Raw genomic sequence first — 20868 nt, forward strand, 5'->3', positions numbered from 1 at the left:
TCTGTGATTTATAGCCCTGCATTTATAATGTGGAAAGTAGGTGCAATGGAGCATGTACTGCTCGACAGACATGTTCCGAAGGCCACTCTGAAGTGTGGAGCTCAGTTATTTCTTTGGGATGGCAAGAGGAGTAAGAGGGCCGACGCTACGGAACACAAAATGAAATACCAATGCACTTTGTGGGAGATTGGCGATGGCGGCTCCCTGCACTAACATGCTAAAATCCTGCATTACAGCCCATTATGCACATGCCAGCTAAGCCACCCACACATGGCAAGTGAACATCCCTAATGCTATACCTCTCCCGCCAAGCCATATATCACACTGCACTCACAAAAGCTCGGCTCTCAACACAGAACTCCTAGAAACAGACCTGCATCCCGAGACCAGGGTCCTTCCGGTCAGCATGCGTCAACACAACTGCTATCTTGCAATTGCACCCTCTTCCCACTCTAACAGAACCAACCCCACTCTCTTTCAGGCAGAAAGAGAGTCCATGCTAACTGAAGTGGAACATGTTATATTTCCCAATAATATAATATTACATGCTCCATGAGTCCTCGTGTCCCCTCCACTCACCGACCCTTTCCTCATAGTCCATGAGACCCTGGGCTCCATCCCATCACTCTTCATCTGTCCCTAATCTCTGTCCACTCATAGTCTATGAGTAACTGTGTTCCTTCACTCATAGTCCATGTGTCTTTGTGCCCCCTTCACTCATCGACCATGAGCCCCTGCCCTCCCTTTCCTCATAGTCCACGAGACCCTGGGCTCCATCCCATCATTCTTCATTTGTCACTATACTCAGTCCACTCATAGTAAATGAGTAACTGCGTTCCTTCACTCATACTCCATGAATGAACCGTCACGCCTCATCTACTCACCGACCATGAGTCCATGTACTCCCTTTCCTTATAGGCCATGTGTCCCTGGGCTCCATCCCCTCACTCTTCATCTATCACTATACTCTGTCCACTCATAGTCTATGAGTAACTGGGTTCCTTATCTCATAGTCGATGAGTTCTCGTGCCCCCTCCACTCACTGACCATGAGCCCCTGTACTCCCTTTCCGCATAGTGCATGAGTTCCTGCGCTCCCTCCTCTAACTCTTCATTGAATCCCTGTACTCCTTCCACTCTGTCCATTCCTACCCCATAGTCAATTAAACCATGTGTTTCCTTCACTCAGAGTTCATGAGTCCCCTTGATCGCATCACTCATAGCCTGTCTCTGCAGGTTTCCTCCACTCACTTTCCACGTCTCCCTGTGCTTTTTTCCCTCATAGATCATGAGTTGTTGTGCTTCCATCTGTCCCTGTGCTCCCTTCATTAACTGTCCACAAGTCCCCATGCACCCTCAATCATAGTCCATGAGTCTGCATGCGCCCTCCACTCACTGTCAATGAGTCCCCAGGTACCAGCCCATCATAGTCCATTTAGCACCATGCTCCCCCACTCATTTGTCTTTGATCTTTACATAAATTGCCATGATTTAAGGCATATTATGATTATATCAAAATTATCAAGCAATCAAAACGAGCACACAGGGCCACAGCATATGTCATTTAATGGCTGTTAGAACTAGCTTAAAACCTAAGCACACACATTTGAACACTCAACCAAGAAACCATGCACACTTGTGTAAAAGTGTAACTATATGTGTAATACATCCAGTCATGACATCACCTAATTCCAGAAAGGCAGCAACGTCCCCCCCTTTTTGTAGTGCAAATAACTATTGACTCCAGGACCGCAGCTCTGGGAACATATCTCACCTTGCGTGGACAATAAGCCGGGCAAACCCTCCATCTCTCTGGGAGTACAGCCCCATAAAATTCGGTAAATCCAACACCTGCTAGAGAATGCATGCATCATTTGAGAATTGGGGGAGCCCTAAGCCCAGGGACGATGTCCCCTGCTTAGTGGGACATGTTGAAGATGCTCATGGCAAAACTTTGCCATAATGTGACACCTGGTGTGCACTAGGCACCATCCAAACATACTGCCTATATAGAAACACATCTCTTTCTTGTTTGTGATGGAAGTGCCCTTCCTTTTGTCTTAGCTCATTATTTAGCTCCCCCAGAGAGCTTTTTCAGTGACCTCTTTCAGAAATCAGCACCTAGTAAGGACCCAGACATACCAAAAACTCGAAATCGCAGTGCCATCCTATTCTGGAATGTCCCCTCCCCTGAAGCTCAGTTTCTTTCACTGTTAGCATGCTTCTCTCCATTTCCTTGCAGCTATGGCACCGACTTTAGGGACTGTACAACCAGCTTTGTGGGGCACTAGAAACCAACTCCACTTTCTTTCTTTCTTCTTTCATTGACCTCTCTGCAAAGGACCCCCTGCAGGTTTCAGCATCTTTTTGAAACCAAAGTTGGTTTTGAGTTGCCTCAACACTTGTTGAAAGGACAGCCATTGGGGGAGATCCAAGCGCGGGCAGTTTCATTTTTTTTTTTTACAGTAGCCGTGTTTGCCCTGTAAGATGGGTTTGAGGCCTTTTGGAGATGCTTGTGCAGACTTCAGGGAGAAACTGCCATGCTTTCTTGCCCCTGGCCTGATGAACGCCTCACAAATTGTGTGTGTTGCTTGAGGAGAGTAGCCTTGACAGCAAAAGCACCAACAGGGCTCACTAAGCCCAGTGCCTGAGAAAAGGTGCGTGAGGTCTCAGCCTGCCGGCCAACATACTAGACAAAGTAAAATGAGTGCCCGTGGTTTCCATATCTCAGGCAGCTCTTTCTCTGAGCCAAAACGTGAATGCCTTCCATACCCCTTTGCACTTTGCTTAAGGCAATGAGTGGAGTCCACATTCTGTACCCACCCCTCATCTGCCAACTCCCCGATCCTTGTTGCGCATGGTGTACAACATATTCATTTGAGAGACTAAAATGTGAGATTTCCAGGTCCAGCAGCCAGATCCAACACCCTGTTTTGTCAGATGATTGATGGGGTATCCTCCTCTGGATGCTCAAACCACTCCTCCAGTCTCTGGGTCTACCGGCGAGCAGAGTGGGGGGGGGGACCTTTATCAGTTTTGCGAGGAGGATGTCACAGGAGTGATGTTATTTGGCTTATAAATAGGTTACTCCTCCTCAACTGGGGATTTTCTCTCTACAAAATTCGGGGTGTGCAGCTGATCGAAAATCTGGAGCTATCCTTGCAGAAATTTGGGCCTAGTCTTGAAGGGAAGCAGGGAGCTCTAGTAGCTGATTGGGAGGACAGAGTGAGGCCTTGATTGACCCCTTTGATGGTCCCTGCAGTGGAGCCCTGGCGCCATTGATGACTATAGAGTCCTTTTCTTCTGTAAGTATAGATTTCCACAGCCATAGATTAACCAAGTCATATGTATTTAAGCAGTACCGTATAGTGTCCCAATAAGGAAACATCCTCTATTCTATCTGTTTGTGAAATTTAGTCATTTTTCTATTGAAAAGTATTTTATTTGTCTGTGTATTTTGGAAAATCTCCCCTTGACACATACTGTATTCATCTGTGAATTCAAGTCATTTTTCCTATGGAACAAACACATCCCTTGTGTATCTGTTGATTATAGTTCTCTTTCCCCATAAAAGTCCTTTGTTTGTTTGCATAGTTAAGTAAGTTATTTCCCTAGTATTTTGCTTAGTAAATCAATTAATTCCCCCATTGAAATTCATGGATCAAGATTGTTGCAATTTGAAATCAACAATCTTGGGCCCAGTGTTATTTAATTGTTATAGTCATTAAAGTGTAGCCCCAAATGAATTGTTCCCATTATGAGCTAAACCCGAATTTGTCCATGTGTTACATTGCGTGTTTAAAAAACAAATCCTCATTTACATCTGTCCTATTAAACCTAAACTGTTGTTCTCACTGTGAGAATCGCTTTACCCAAAACATGTGAGTTGCCCCTGTCATTTTTACTGAAAACCGTGGTTCCTAGGTGCCTTTCTCATTGTTGAAAGCGTGTGTGTAATATTTAGCCCCAGACAAATTAGTAGGATTTGCAATTTCGTTTTCCAAATATTTCTTTTCATCCTTTAAACAGTGATTTTCCTAGAGTATTCCCCTTCCTCTATCATGTTCTGCGCTCGCATTTGGTATTGCTTTTCTTTCCTTTTTCATGGTTTTGAGCTTGCGTGGCAGGTCCAGCTCCAGCTAAGGTTAGTGGGATTTGCATTTCGTTTTTCCAAATCTTTCTTTTCACCTTAGAAACATAATTTTTCCCACTCTATCTTTCCTTCTCTATCACGAATTCAAATTATATCCCCTTTTAATTTTTGGATTTTTCTTTCTCATGTGCTGCCTGTGTAAAAATCGGATATCCTATGTGTGCTAGCTAGTCTGTTTTGAAGCCCTATGTGTTCTCTAGTGTAAGCAGCCAAAAGTACCCTTGTGTGCTGTGCCATGGTAGTACTATTGAATCATTGAAAACTCGGTTTTCCATTGACACAGGGGGCAACGCTTAACCTTCCTGCAATCCGTTGAGGCAAATTATTTGGCATTGCTTTTCACAACACAAAATTGGTGTGGCATTGAAGTCTCATGTAATCTGGTTATGTTCTAGAAGCCTGTGCATTGTGTTGCCACAACATCAGTGGTTGCTGTCATATTTTTGTGCTGATTGGATATTAAAATCATAAATTAATACATTATTCATTGACAGCACACGGCCTGGTTCCTGATCTATTGGCAAAAGGAGTGCTGGTGGAGTTTGGTTGGAGGCCTCTTCAAAAGATTTCTGTGGAATAATAAAAAGTGTTCTATTGTGCGACACCATCATTGCAGGGGAAATAGGTCCCTGACTTGCTTGTGCTGCATAATATCTCGTGACAACTGTACTCTTGTGTGTCCAGGGTCATTTTTCCCTGCTATGGCTTTGCTCCTAGGTGTGCCACTGTAATGTCGTGCTGAGACTTTCCTTCTAAGATCCGCTGGGATTGCGTTCCTTTGTGATTTCTTTCGAGAGGCTCCACTACGATTCTGCTCCTAGGTTTAACCCTGGAGTGAATGCACTCCACTGCTGACTTAGTGCCCACTGCTCCATGCATCTCCCTCCAATGTACCAATCCCTACACGCTGTCCGCTACTAGGAACACCAGCCCAGGGTACCTCAGGACTTCGCTTCACAATTACCCTGCCAATCATGCACCACTACTAGGATGATGACATAGCCACACAACACAATCAGCATACACACATGGCAATTAAACACTCCTGCCAACAGACCAAAAAAAAATCAGAATGCTACACATGCCTAGGAGACTAGTTTGTATCCGGTTACCTTGCGCTGTTTAAATGATTGATGGATATCTACACAAAAGGATTTAACCTGAGTGTGGTTTTATTTGTGTTTACAAATGGTCAGCCGACACGTTTCGACCCCTCACTGTCCTTTTCAAGACTAATTTTGAATTGTTTGGCCACGTCTTTTGGATCATGGGTCAGACGTTTCCTGCTTGCCTGGTTGGACTATGTTGCTTGTTCGCGGGTGCGTTTGCCTGCTGCATGTCTCCTCCTGATTGGCAACTATGACACTGACAGGTTACACATGAAATGGGGCCCGTCCTTATATAAAAACAAACAATCACCAAACTCCAATGGCGGCTCCCTTTTAGTTTTTCCCTGTTATTAACTCATTATTTTATAGCTTTGGAGGTTTTTAGTACTCAGCCAATCGGTTTATAAATAGTAGCGTATATTTCAGTGAAACAGTGTGTTTTAGAGCATCACAGTTTACATTTAAAAAAAATAAGGAATAAAAAGTAGATCAGTGGTTGTTTGAATTCCACATAAAAAGCAGTGGTGGCTGCTTTCATAGGGCGGGGCACCTCCCCCTTAACCAGAGTCCTGCAGCTACATGCAGAACAGATTCAGAAGTTCAGAAACTGTTCTTCATAAATGATGCATCATTGGCGTGGAGGCAGTCCGCAGCAATGTAGTACTGACTGGTACAAGAAGGTATTGTATTTAAATAAATAATTATGTGCCGGGCCCGCTTTGTGCTCTCTGCAATGTTGGGTACCGGCACAGGGGCGTGTCCCTTTTTACACTTCTTTGTGCAGTAAAAATGCGTGGCGCTCGTAGCTCATTGCACTCTACGTGACCCTGATCATATTTAAGATACTGGCGTTCGCTAGAAGTGTGGCCCCACCAGTATTGATCTCTGTGCAAACAGCGCACCAGCAGTAAAAGGCTGAGGCATAGCAACTATTTTTAATGAACTCCATTGGCTGTTTACCAGCCAATGACATTTGAGTGTGTGGGTGGGGTCATGGGCTCACACTTGTGTTGTGCGTGCCAGAGCAGTTCTTCAGTTCACGCTGCACGTGCCGTGAACTGCAGCAAGCTCCAAGCTGCCCAGAGAGAAGAACAGCACTGAGGCCAGTTCCCACCACGTGGACCTGCCTAAATACTTTTCACTTCTTGTGTGTAAGAGTCAGAGACCGATGGGCCTGCTGCCTTCCTGGCCTTCATTCCCCAGGACAGGACAGTGCTCCAGAACCATCCTGGAGCTATGCCCTGGGGAATGCAGTCAGGGCCTAGTTGACAACGCCTACCCTAGGCTAGGCCGAGGCAGTCCAGACCAGGCGGTCCAGACCGGGCCGCACATCGATGCTCGGCTCAGGGGAGAGGCCTGAGCCATGATGCTACTTGAAGTAGGCTGAGGCTGGCCAGGCGGCCCCGCAACAACGCTCGGCTTAGGCTTTTTCACCCAAGTGCCTTCAGCACTTGGGTGAGAGCCTGAGCCATGCTACAACACCAGACGTTAGTCCGTCTGGTCTGGTGGATTGGATGGTCGGATGGATCGCCGCTGCTCTCTGACTCAGTCCAGAGTATCCATCCATGAATCCGGCGCCGGCAGCCACTCTCAGTGTTCGTGCGGTGCAACGCCTAATGTCCTTGTATGCCGGGGGATCCTCAATGAGCATATGTTTTGCCACACACAGCAATCTGCATAGTAGCAGACCGGCTGAAAAGCCCACAAACTACTGTAATGCTGACAAAACAGTTTTTAAGCACATTTAAAATTGCATTTTTGTGTTATATAAATGCAGGCCTGCAAGTACCACAGTGCCCAAAGTCGAAGGGTACAGGTGGGGGGACTGATATGATTGATTTGTCAGATGATCAGCCCACATAAAAGTTTAAGTATTGCTGGGTGTCCACTTCGATACTGCCCTACAGGGAATATTTTGGTACAGATTATTGTGTTTAAAAAGTGTGCATGTTTATTACTTTCAAAACTAACAACATATTCATGTGCGTGTTGATTTTCTGAAAATGCTCGCAGTTAACATCCTGTGCACGGTGAGGTGACGGACGGTCACAGAGCAGAGATCCGCGCTGCGCGACCAAGCGGAATCCCCCAGCTTGGCACTGTGGTCACTGTTACGTCACTGACTGTGACCACAGTGCTGGTGCCAAGCAGGGGGATTTCGCTTGGTCGCGGTGAGGCTCATTGGGATGCTGCAGATTGTACAATGAAAGGGTTTAAGTTACGCTATTAGCCAGGCTATGAATTGGTGCGTATGCAGAAGATTCTTTTTTAAAATAGCCCATAGCCTACAAATCGCTTGCCCCTCCCTCTTCTCTTTGTAATAATAAAAGGCACATGACAGCATGTACATCCTTAGCAACATGTTGCCGAAAGAATATCATTGTGGATTTAATTTTCAAACCTAAATGTTAAACTATAAGTCCCAGAATGCAACATAATGCCAACCTGAAAAATCTAGTTAATCCCGCAGTACATTCAGTGATTTAATTAAGACATGTAATACAAAGAAGTTGTGTAATAAAGATAGATATGCATTTGATCAGTGACTTAAGCAACTGAAGATGTCAAGATAGTAGACATCAATGATGGATATAAACACATCTTTAAATGGGCGCTTTGTGTTGCTCATTTTAACTTGCACAGATTTGCAAGGTAATTGGTGCTTTGCAAGCTCTTTGAGTTGAAAATGTTCCATGCATATGAAAGGCTCTGCCACTAATACAAGACATGTTTTTGCAACTTGAGCACCTTAACGACCTGGAGAGCCACAGAAGCTGTAATTTTATGTCGAAACTGAGGGAACTGTCTAGATGTCGCAGAGGATAGTTTCATTTCGCGGAAGTACAAACACAACCATTTTCCCTCTGCTCCTGCAATTGGCCACTGGTGATTTGGATAATGTGGTCGGCTGTGTTGTAGGCAGCAGAGAGGTTAACTAGGATCAGGAAATATGCATGTCTTTTACTTTTTGAAGGTGAATACTTTTTCCAAGATATTGAGTGCCATAATGGCAGTAGCTCCAATTGCCAATGCAATTGTGCAAACTTCAACATCCTGCAGTGTTTCTTAGTCCCTACTCCTCTCAATTTTATTTCTTGGTTGCGTTATTCTTACTTGTCCTCAGTCTACATAGCCTCCAGCACCATGATTACTGCTTTGGCACAGTGTAATGTACCACCATTAGTATGTAAATCCTAATGCTTTTTATGTCATATTTCGGCGGGTTTGGACAGTAAATTGCACATTTTGGAAGCCATTTTTAAATGATGTGGGGTCGCCTCAAAATTTGACTGGAGAAATGTGTGCCCCACCACCTTTCGAAGTCACCAGCCACCACTGATCAAAAGACTGATCCTTTTTTCAAAGTTTGGCAGCCATCTTGCATATGGCATTCAGGGCCTAATTCACAGAAGCGTTTCATAATGGCAAAACCCCATTGGAAAATGCTCTGTGAATCAGGTCCATAGTGTCCACACTGCAGAACAGTATTGCAGGTAATGTGACATGTGGGGCATGGATAATCCTTTTTGCGCAATCTGCATCTAGCACAAAACTGTGGGAGCGTAGGGAAGTGCAGTTAGTTTTATTTTAGGCATTTTAGGCATATCAGGAATGGGAAAAAATAAACAAATGTGTGGGAGGTGGCAGGCCACAATGCAGGGTTTCATATTGTGGCAAAGAGCAAACTACACGTCAGCCGAGATTACAAAAGTAGTACTTTTATTGAATTACTTTACACAGTATGTCTGTATAATTCCAAATGACAAAAAACACACATTCTTCCAGACATTTTGTGTGTATCTAACTATACTCAAATCGGGACCCGATTCCTCTTTTGGAGGGGAATGCCTTTCTAGAAAACACAAATATGGCACAGCCAAATGTATTGAAATGTTTCTGAAGCCCTTTTTTACCCCATCCTAATTTTGCATATCTAGGTCCATCGTATAGCATCCAAAAGAGCGCGACATGTAGAAGGGGAAATGTGTCAACTGCAAACACATGTCTGCCTTCACATTAACCAGCTCTGGAGGAAGCAGACCTTCAAACTCTTGCTCTCCAGGGGTTAAAAAGCTTTAGCATCAGAAATGTGCATTCTTCTCACAACCAGCACTTTAGTTAATTACATTTTCTAAGTCAAAACGCATCCATGCTAAAAATGTCAAGAAGAAGTGACTTCCAGGGCAAACAAATGTAGGAATACCTTCCATGGTCCACAATGGGGAGTCATATCACAAACACATTGCACCTGATATGATATAAGATATGATAGGTTATTTATAACGCGCTTAATACCCAGAGGTTTCTAAGCGCGGACCTGGGTATTGAACATGTGGTGCTCCATGTCGTCTTGCTTCCAAGGTGAGCGCGTTGCCCCTGAGCTATCCTCCCAAGACGGGTTGTAATGATAGGATAGGCTGTGGAAGCATTTGACTTCCTGGCTCCTGTTTAGTGGAAGCATTTTGGCTTCTTCTGGACTTCAAAACATCCAGCAAGGCCTTAATTGAGGCCCTGCACAGATCTCCTTTCCAAGCAACCCTTCTGGGGTGAAGCACTCCTCCTGGACAATGCAATCTAGCAGGAGTTGCAGATGACTCCTCACACTCCAATTATTCTCAGCTGATTCGTCAATATACAGTCCCCTACAACTGCTGTCAAGCCTCATGCCGTCTTGTAAAGATCACCACTGCCACCTGCGGCCATTAACATCTCCCCCCACAGCTGCTTACGGTCATCAGCGACCCCAACCTCAACCACCAATACTATGCCATCAACAAATTTAACTCATACTATTCATCTGAAACAATCCTGGTCTTGGTAGCCTGCCCCCCCCCCCCCCCAATTGAGCAGCAGTGGATGGCCTAAACGTCCTAAAGGCTCCACAACAAAATGAAAATGCAACATCCTTTGATGGCCCTGTGCTTACGCAACCCAAACCTAATTCAGATCCCCTGCGGCTGCAAACAAGGCATCCATTTTGCAGTCAGGGGCCTCTGGGCAAAGACAGCACTCCATGTGAATAAGAGCACCAGAATCCAACCCCAGGGCTGCAACAACAAAAAATGCCCCAAACCCTACTATTTGTAGCTGCTGTGCAGTTCTCAGCAAGAGGCATTTACAGCATGCCTGCATCATATTTTGTCCAAACAGAATCACCCCCCAAATAATTACAGGGAAAGAGTTACCTGCTAGCTATGCCGTTCGTTCCGCAGTGGAATTAACAGGTATTAGGCTGCATCAGCTTTACAGCCTGGCTCTGGGTGGCTATAAATTACTAACAGCTGCCAAGCTCTCCTTTAATTATCATTCTGAGACAATGGGGATCCAAACCTCTGAAGACAGTAAACCGATGAACTCACATTTCCAGAGGATACATAGGGGTCCTTTAAAAATAAACACAGCATTCTCGTGGTTAACCGAGTAGCATCAACACAATCTGAAGGAAAAAGAGGAGAATTCCAAACTTCGCCAAAAGGAGAATTAGCCAGGAAAGCAAACCGGACACGTTGTCCCTCTGAACCGCAGAGATCACAGCGTCCTATTTCTATGGATATTGCAGCGAGCTTGGCCTTTCCCCGCTGGCGGGGTATGTATTTGTTCTGACATTGACACATACTTGAACCCAAGTCAACCCGATGTTGTTTGAACGTCAAGTAAATAGATAAACTAATACCAGATTCACCATGAGGGTTCACTCATAATGTGGCAGGTGGGGCACGAGGGTGGAAAGGGGGAAAAGGGCTAGCGCCGCAGTCAAGGAATGTTCTACAAAACTCTGTTGTCCTCCTAGGTCGTATAGAATCAGTGGGTGCTGGGCCTAGCGTCCAGTTGGCGCATACATTGCGGTCTCCAATGTTGAGGGGTTGCCTTGCAACGATAATTTATAATACACATATCGCACAGGGACATGTGGAGCATGCCTGTGAGGCGCCATGATCTGCCAAAGGGTACATGGAGCGGCTCAAAGCATCACACAGCCTCCGCTCTCCCATTGGCTCCTAATGAGATTTAACAAGACAGAGGTGTTATTTTTCCTGAAGCACCTTTTTTAAGTCCCACGTTTTTCCCTTTCGCACATTTTCGAATAAAAAGAAAAGAAAAACTATTTACGACCTAGCACCAAGGATGACGGATGATGACAGAACGTACATTCCGCTCTTAAGATGTGGTACAGCGCGCATTCCAACCTAAAGCAGCTGCACGCGGGATTCCACGTTCACGACAACATGGCTCCTGGGCACAAAGGAAATCACAGACAGATGTTTCAGAAGAAGGACACAAATGCTGTGAAGGCCAATGGATGCCGGGAGACTTCCTGTCACCGGGAACGCCATGCTCAGAATCCTGAGCTTTCACTGACCGAACTAATGCATTCTGGGAGCTACAGTCTAGTTGCACTTTACTGCCAGAAATGTGACTAAAAAGGCTGTTACTGTCATCATGCGACTGTCATCCTTATTACACCTGTGTATGGTGCCCACCTAACCCACCCAGGGCGGTGGAGAACATTCCAAGCTTGAACAAGAAGAAGTAGAAGAAGAGTGCAACGAGTGCTCGCTGGATTACTCGGAAGTAGAAGTACATTTCTGGGAAAGCAGTCACTCCTCTCCACTGAAGTAGCAAGTATGGCGACACACATCGTCAATCCTGTACACGGTGGTTACAGTGAAAACATTGAAAAGAGGAAGAGATTCAGAGGGGCTAGGAGCAGAGGCGTAGACAGGGTAGGGCCCGAGCAGGAAAGGCCCACCCAAAATCTGTGAATGCCCACTCAGCAGTGCTGTGTGGCCATTTACAGTGGTTAATGTCACTGCAGTGGGCCCGACTACATAACTACATTAGCTTCAGGCCCCACTAGTTAGACAATCCTGGCTACGAGAGGAGTGATTTACAATGGTGGCGAAATGGCAGCCAGGTGTCAGCTGGTGCAGTTCCCTTCAGATCCGAGAAGGAGCATGGGTGAAGACCCGGCTGAGGGTGTAGGTTTTTTCCAGTTTGGTGCCTACAGAAAAGGGCCTTGCACCTGGCACTGCATGAGCCTCAGATAAGTTTCCCTTAAGACTCAGACAGTTTGAAGGCCTTGGAGTGGAGACAGGATAACTTAAAATAAATGTGTGGGCCCCGGCAGAGCCAGTGAAGTGATATTCAAAGTTGGAAACATGGTCCGATTTTGTATAAGCGCAGAGAAGGGGAGCAGCAGAGTCGCAGAGCATAGGGTAGCCTTGTCAAGGTGAATTGTCATGGTGGATAGCGCCATGAGCTAAGTGCTTGGCTCAGACCTGCATCCAGCTTGCACTTGAAACTTTGAAATTCGGCAGGACCGACTCAGCCCATCATCCTTCTGAGGATGATAAATTCATAATCATTACATTGGGTAATAATAACATGTTATTACATCACTTATAGGCAAGAGGAAGCACTATTTAAAATCATGATGTTATTAAGAGACATTACCTAACATTCAATGGCATTATAGAGGCAATTGTGTGTGCATTGGGCATATGATCAGAAAAAGTGAACGTGTGAGTCTGTGGCCTACACGTGAGGACCAGACCAGATACTAACCAGCATTACATGGCATTTCCGAGAAATATGTCAGGCTTACCATGAGGCTATGGAAGACATATATTGGAAGTAACTGCATACAGTACAATGCACTTGGCATGTTATGGCAGCACCTAGGATTGTGGTATAGAATGAATGCCCTCGTGTTTGAGGCAATACCTACCACAAGATGACAGTAACTGGCCATATGGAAGTGCCCCGGCTTATGTTGGTTCTTCTGGGCTTACCCCTGCTATATCATTAACCTCCCAGGACATATCAAGACAGCGCTCAAGTTGAAATATGGTTAGGAAATAAAATAGCCTTTTGTCTGCTTTAGAAATTATTTTATTAAAGGTAAACTTGTTAAGTTGTTTTCAATCCGCAACATCACTTGTGATGGTGTCAACAAAGGCCATGTGGCATCACTTTCTGTGATGTCAACAAGGAAAAAATGTCACTTCACATCACATTTTGTGATGTCAACATGTGTGTGATGTCACTTCCACTATAGTCCTTTGTGGTGGTGAAGGAGGAGGCATGTGATCCACGACTGGCTGAGTTTTCCATGTATGGTTCAATGTGTGAGTGTAGGTTCTTAGATTAGATATAGCATCATGAGAGAACACTTGCTAGTGTTAATATAGAAACACAAGACAATGATTTATAAGAGGATAGCTCTGGAATGCAACATGGTGTCCTTGGTGATTTGGCCTCATCAATTCACCTTATCTTAATGTGAAGTTGTGCACTGCTAAAGGGGACCAAATGGAACACATGCCCCTCACTCCCTTTTGGAAAATGAAGTTAAGGTACTGAACAGCTTTGGAGCTCTAGTGAAGCACTCTACCCTGCCAACACCGGCTGCCCCTGGCCGCCACACTATGGCATTCTCTAACCAGGTTCCATTTGGCAGGATGAGAAGAGCTTGACCTGGCAGAAATAATTGCTGTTGGGCAGACATGACCACTAGAGACTTTAGACATGATCACCGGAGAATTTAGACATGATCACCATAGATTTTAGAGAAGATCACCAATGACTTTATTGATGATTAACAGAGATTTCAGACATTATCACCTGTGACTTTAGAGATGATCACCAGAGACTTTAGACATGATTATCAGAGACTTCAGAGATGATCAGAGGAGACTTTAGAGATGATCTCCAGAGACTTTAGAAATGATCCCCAGAGACTTTAGAGAAGATCACCAGAGGCTTTAGAGATGATCCTGAGACTTCAGACATGATCATCAGAGACTTTAGAGTTGATCAGACGAGACTTTACAGATGATCATCAGAGACTTTAAACATGATCTCCAAAGACTTTAGACATGATCACCAATGACTTTAGGCATGATAACCAGAGACTTTATGCATGATAACCAGAGATTTTGGACATGTGCACCTGAGACATTAGACATTATAACCAGAGATTTTGGACATGAGCACCAGAGACTTTAGGCATGATCACCAGAGTGTTTGGACAAGATCACCAGTTCTTTCTCTCCACACCAGGTCCTTGAAAAAAATATAGTGTCTGGTCCAATGGACGTTTATAGGCTGTGGGAAACTATTGCACTTGAGTTTGGGTGTTTGCCATTTAGCTGAAATGCTGGTAAAATGCAAACTTTGAATTTAATGTTTAATATTTTTAGGATTGGGCGTAGGCTAACAGAAAAGCAAGTTTTATATTATTATTTTGGTTGCTTTCAAAGCGCTTTATACTGCAAGCAAGATGTTTCAAAGCCCTTTGGGCCATTCATTTTGATTGCCTGGGGTTGCGAGGTAAGGTTTACACCTTATTCATCTATCGAGTGGTTTATGAAAACAAGCTGAAAACAAGCTGAAAACAAGCTGAAAACAAGCTGTGTGTTGTGAATTGTTATTTTTTTTAACAGACTTGTTTTATGCTGCAATTGCTTAAATGTCATTTTTTATTTGTTATATTAATCAATCAAAGCAGTGAGTGTGAAGGGAAGTGTGGTAGGAGATTTAAGGAGATGCAGAGTGTATGGTGAAATAGAATGTAACATTATGTTGGTTGCGTGAGATGTATGAATGATTATTTTGGGAAAAATGTATTTCATCCTTCAAGACCAACACCTTCCGAATGGCCTCCGCAAGAGGGCTGGCCCACATTTTGGTAGACATCCTGTGCGTTAAGATAAAATATAAAATAAAATCAAAATAAATACCTTTATTTTTTGCTTTGATTCAAAGCAAACAAAGAAAAACATACTGATAATATATCACATCCGTAACCCGCCATGCAACCACACACACCACACTCGCACTTCAATGAAGTCCACAGACCTGCCAATAACACACAGCGACGACTGGCTCAACACGGTCCACCCTACTTCTTGATCAACAACTCACACTTTATACGCTGCATGCTAGGGCTCAGACAAGCAAGCAAAAACAAGCACGCTACCCCATATTCCTCTTCTATCTTGATATCCCCCCACAGAACTATCTGCACCTACTGGCCCACCCCACTTTTCTCGCTTGTCCCCATTTTCCCTCTGGCCACTGCAGATTGAGGTCTAGTTACCCTAGGTGTAGGCCCATAACTCCGGGAGGCCACCACTCTGCTGGCTGGCCCAGTATAAATGACTATTTACTTATCTATAGTACATTACAAGTCAGGCCACAGTAAGTTTTATATTTGGTATCATTTTTTTAATCAGATTATATTCTAAATACACTAAATAGATAACAAGGAACGCAAAGTCATATTTGAAGCGTGAGGTTGTTGGACAGGTCCCATATTTTCCCTGTACATTCCCCTGCACGGCCTCACAGTACCCTGACAATTATGAAAAATATAGCTAAAACGCCAACCCCATTCCCAATCCCCATCAATGCTGACATCATTTACACCCCCAAAGCCCTGTAATCCATGGTGGAATAAGACTAGCGTGATGCCTATATCTTCATACATTATTTAGGTCGTCCTCTACTTTCAGAGCCACTTCCTCTGCAGGGACACATATTTTAACTAATAGAAGATGACTGACTCGCGAGAGAGTGGAGCTAGCGGGTATAAGCAGCCAACTTCACATGGGTATTTGTTGCAACTCGTGACGCACCTGCTGCTGAGTAACTCTTCGACATCGGTCAAAAGATCTGAAACCTGTGGCTCTCCACATGTTTTGGACTAAGGCGTCCATGAACCTTCACTATCGACTTTGCTGGGGTGGGCTGAGTTAAATAGTAGTCAAATCAAAAAACAATCTGGAGAGGCAAAGATTGCAGACCTGACATGGAGTCTGTTGGTCCCTCCCTGTATGTGAGTTTTGTACAACCCATGGCAACATACATTTGTTGTTTGTGCAACTGGCCAAGTGGCTCATTTTTCCCCAACCCTTCCATTATTTGGAAACAATCTAATATGCTTGACTAATTTCAGTTTAAGCAGCTACTGAATACCAGGTAAAGCCCAAGAGTTTGGGATTCATTGACATGCCCCACTTGCACCCAGTGTGCCGCCCATAAATATCACAAATAAATCATGTCAAAGACTTACGTAGTTGTCTCTTGCGGACCAGCCGGGGTAGAGCTGCATGTGTAGTTGCCTTTCTTTTCGGGCTAATTCGTAATATTTAGCCTGTTCTTCACGGGAGAGCGCATGCCACTGAAAACAAGAGCAAGATGCAACAGTGTTAACATAGCAAATTCTATGTACTGGGGTCACGTATGTATTACTTTATCACAACCAGTCTAATTTGGCAATCCCAGATGACTTTCTACTATACCTGGGAGAATATGAAAAGGAGTGCCTGTAATCGTTTTTCATTACACCCTTTGCAATTTGAAAAATTGACGTTGTGAGGATTGGCAGCTTCTGCGACAACCATTATGTCTGTCCTGATGAGGATACTGTTTCCGTGCAGAGATGGTAGGAGTATCTTTGAGCCTGAAATATCCTGTTCAGATTAGCCAAGTTGGTGTATGGTTTCTAATGAGTGCAGACCAAAGTATCCCATCTGAATCCATCAGTAAACGTCTGGGCGAAGGAGGAAGGCAAAGTGGCAAATGGTTTCCTTTAGGCCACTATTTGGCTAGATGGGGGGTATATGTATATATGTCTAAATAAATAATAGTATAGGACCGAGGACGACCCATCCCACTCCTGTAGCTAAATAGACGACCTATACTTGATGGCCAACTCGGTACATCATAATGCAAAGAAATGGGGAGAAAAAGGGATCCCTCGACACAAGCGACACACATTACTTAGTCATGTTTAGAATTCATAATGCCAGTATATGAACTGTCACTGTAATCCCCAAGCCTTTAGTCATATTAAAATCATTACACATATAGACCATATACCAAACACAGTACCTAGAGGGAGAGATGGGGTGGATGCTTCTAAACCTTGCCTAAAACCCCCCACCAACATTTTGAAAAGGATGCGAGTAATAATAGTAAGCCTACATTGTCTCATTACACTTCTAGGGATGGATAGATGTAAGAAAGGGCAGACAATGTCACTTCATACATTTCATTATGCAGGAGTGTAGTGCAGTGATTTATTACATATACATCTGTAATAAATAGGGGTTATTGCTAAAATTCCAGTATTTGGTGTAAAGCACCAGGGATTCAAGGGCAGACCAATGAAAAATGACATGGTTCAGGCCTCATTGCCCCGATAATTGAGGAGGAGGTTGAGGGATACATAATTGCGAAAGAGGCAGAGTTTTTGACCCCTAAATTACCATGGATCCCGGTCTGGTACACTCTCTGTAAAATACATAAAGGTATCTCTCCACCACTACGGTGCCCAATTGTTTCCATGATACATTCCATTCTTGAACCACTCTCCCAAGTCATAGATCATTTTCTGAAAGATGAGATTCCCAAAATGAAATAGTATGTTAGAGACTCCACAGACATGTTGAACACGCTGTGTTCCATTGAGTTTGATCCAACGACAAGCTCTAGTGACAATGGACATCAAGTGGCTTTATACAAGGATTCTTAAGCAAGCCACCCAACAGGTAATACAAAACTATTAAGAGTATAAAGTTAGAGGGTGTTCCAGCCATTTTCATTTTACAATTGACCAAGATTGCTCTTACAAAAATGGTTTCCCTTACAATGAAGATTTGTTTCAGTGGATATCTGGTATGACTATGGGGCTATGTCTGCCCCTAACTTTGCCAACATTTATGTTGAACAATTTGAGGAGACTCACATCTATCCAGTAACTAATCCGTCTAGAACATCGATTCAGATATGGAAGCATTATATATTGACAATGTTTTCATGATCTTTGAGGGTAATGATCAAGACTTGATGTCTTTTCATATGACTGGATTGATGCTAGGAACCCTTTTTTGAAGTTCTTCTGTGAGTTCAGTCATACAGCGATCAATGTTTTGGATTTGAGTATTGCTGTGGCATCAGGGGGTCTCAAAACGACCATCTTACTGATCGCAATTCTTTGCTTTTATTTATTAGTTACCATCCTAGAACTCACTGTTTGGTCAATTCTTACGGTTTAAGAAATCTTGCTCAGGTTTGGAAGAATAAAAATCTCAGGCCCAAGTTCTGTCCCAACAACTTGAGGAGAGAGGATACCCTAAGAAAGTTTTTCTCCGGGCAGCTAAAAGGGCATGTAACATGCTTAGAGATGTCACTCTACAGAAGCAACAAAAACCACAAAATGATACAATAATTACTGCATTATTGAGTTATTCTCCTCTCTTTAATAAAGTCAAGAAGGAAACTCTGAGGCTGTGGCCTATTCTGAACACTGTAAAAAGCAGTTTGCAGAAATCACATTTTGCAATTACTAGAAGCCAGAACCTTTGTGATAAATTGGTGCACACCATACCACAATCCTTCAGCGAAGACAGCAACACAGACAAACAGCTCACATTGTGGTCTAGCAACCCAGCTACTGGACATGCTCAGTGTGGATCATGTTCTGTCTGTGCACAGACTAGCAGGAGTACGAGGACTGATATTGGCTGGCATTACCCATGGACCCAAAATACCTCTACTAGATGTAACACCTCAGGGTTGATATGCATTATTACATGCCCATGTCCATTGGCCTATGTGGGGATGACTGAAAGACCTGTCAAAAATAAAAATCTTTTATTGAACATAGCTCATGTATCAGGACTAGGAAAATGGCAGCACCACTAGTGGAACATTTCCTCGAGAAGCGACATCGAGCAGAGGAATTTAAATGGACCATACTGGAGAAGATGCAGCCGCCCAGGAGAGGAGGGGATTTCTTTGCCTTGCTTTTACGCAAGGACCAGCAGTGCAAATTTTGCCTCAAATCCCATATCAACGGGCTTAATGAAGGAATACAATGGCATGATTTGGCCACATTGGTGAGATGAACAGGGCCGCAAGTCAGGTTCTGGTTTGTGTATAATTTGGGTTGTAAGCACAACCCTTTTGCAGATGGTTTCGGACAAAATCAGTTGGAGTTGGGGAGATACCGGGTCCAATAACGCAGTTGCATGAACAGTCTACGAGTTTTGTCCAGTGCTAATACTCCTTGACTGATCACTAGTCTTCAACATTTGCAGTATACCGCTAAGATGTTACCAGCGTGATAAATGAAACAGTAGCAAATGTAACATTGAGTTACTCTTTGACCATCTTTGAATAAGCGTCCCTACTTCACTTGTCTTTTCATTCAATCTATGACATATATAAACGGAGGAGGAGATGTATTCTATGTAATTTCTATAGGTATGGACCACTTCAAAAATGGCGCCCGGCTGACAGGGGTACCCAGACTAGGGACTTGGGCTACACACATGATTAGAATCACATGTCCTTATGTGATGGCTTCAGACAAGTGCCACGCGCTTTTCTGACGGTAGCTGAGTATTCAAACTAGCGTACTTGCGGCAGAGACCACATCTCAATCGATCACAATAAGGTAAGACGGGTAGCGGGGATTCGTCGGCACGGTAGCCGCGCCGATGGCTTTTATCACGGGTGGCTTGAATACACAAGCAGGCATGATACCATATTTGTTAAAGATCCTGATATCTCTCATGCTTCCCCCTTGTTATTATAGATATGGGTGAAATCTAATGAGCTCTACTGTGCATGGGCTCTGCCTTGGGCATCAGCGAGATATCAAACACTCTACCACATGCAAATAAAATTAAAAGCAGTGAAACATACTATGAGGTAAGAACCTCTTTGGTCTATTTTTTGTTTTGGTTGAGTAAGCGTGTCCAGATAGGGTAAATATACCCCCTGTTGGTCCATGTGTTCATAGGAATAACCCGACTGCATTGGAAAAACAGGAATCCTAGATGACTACATGTCCGCTGAACCGGTGAACACATTAAAATGCATGTCGATTTGGATGTTTAAGGTAGGCATTGTTGCAATGGCAGGATCCTTTATGCTATTCAATATGGCTGTAGACCATATTTAAGCAATTAGCTTGTGAATGATTTGCAGTGTTGAAGGGTAAAAGTAAGCTGTTCATGTTGACCCTCTTGATTTAGATGACATTTATATCTCTCTCTACTAAGTCTGAGTCTTTGAAGTTCACTGGACCCCAGTGACTTGGTAACAGGTTGGAAGCAATCTTGTTGGTCCTGAAGAAGGTGTGAAGCTACTCATGATCCACCGAAACCGGTTGACCTACGTGGGATATCCTTTATGAGTGTGCGTAAAGGGATCCATAAGCACAAGGAATTGCCATTTTTAATACATATGGCTGTATGTGGATGCAATCGGTGTGAAGTATCACACACATAAAACAGTACCTTAAGGGTGCACACCTAGGCGAGGGTCCAATACATTGTCAAATCCCCATTCAAATGCCCCTGGGTGACACTACAAGCAAACCAGTCCTTAAGTTTATGGAGTTGCATTAACTGAGTTAGGTGGCCTTTGAATGCATATATTTAGAGACATTTGATGGGAACAAATCAGGTAGAGTTTGATAAAGCTCTTTTAGTAGTGGAATAGAGGCCCAGTTTTCCTTCTCTATCCCTATTAGATAGTTGGCACATCAACGCCGCCTAAGGCAAGAGGATTTCCATATAGGGTCAGCGCA

At 43.9% G+C, this 20868-nt stretch overlaps 1 protein-coding gene across 3 annotated transcripts in view; it reads right to left on the reverse strand.

The window, feature by feature from the left end:
- Positions 1–20868, reverse strand: part of LEF1 (lymphoid enhancer binding factor 1) — a 309404-nt gene that overhangs the window by 72323 nt on the left and 216213 nt on the right. For all 3 annotated transcript variants that reach the window (XM_069630866.1, XM_069630867.1, XM_069630868.1), the window contains one exon: positions 16339–16446. In XM_069630866.1, the coding sequence (XP_069486967.1) occupies positions 16339–16446 (108 nt within the window). The remainder of the gene's footprint in view (positions 1–16338; positions 16447–20868) is intronic.

Source organism: Ambystoma mexicanum, chromosome 6q, assembly GCF_040938575.1.
Source record: "Ambystoma mexicanum isolate Mex_15411 chromosome 6q, UKY_AmexF1_1, whole genome shotgun sequence".
NCBI lineage: Eukaryota > Metazoa > Chordata > Amphibia > Caudata > Ambystomatidae > Ambystoma > Ambystoma mexicanum.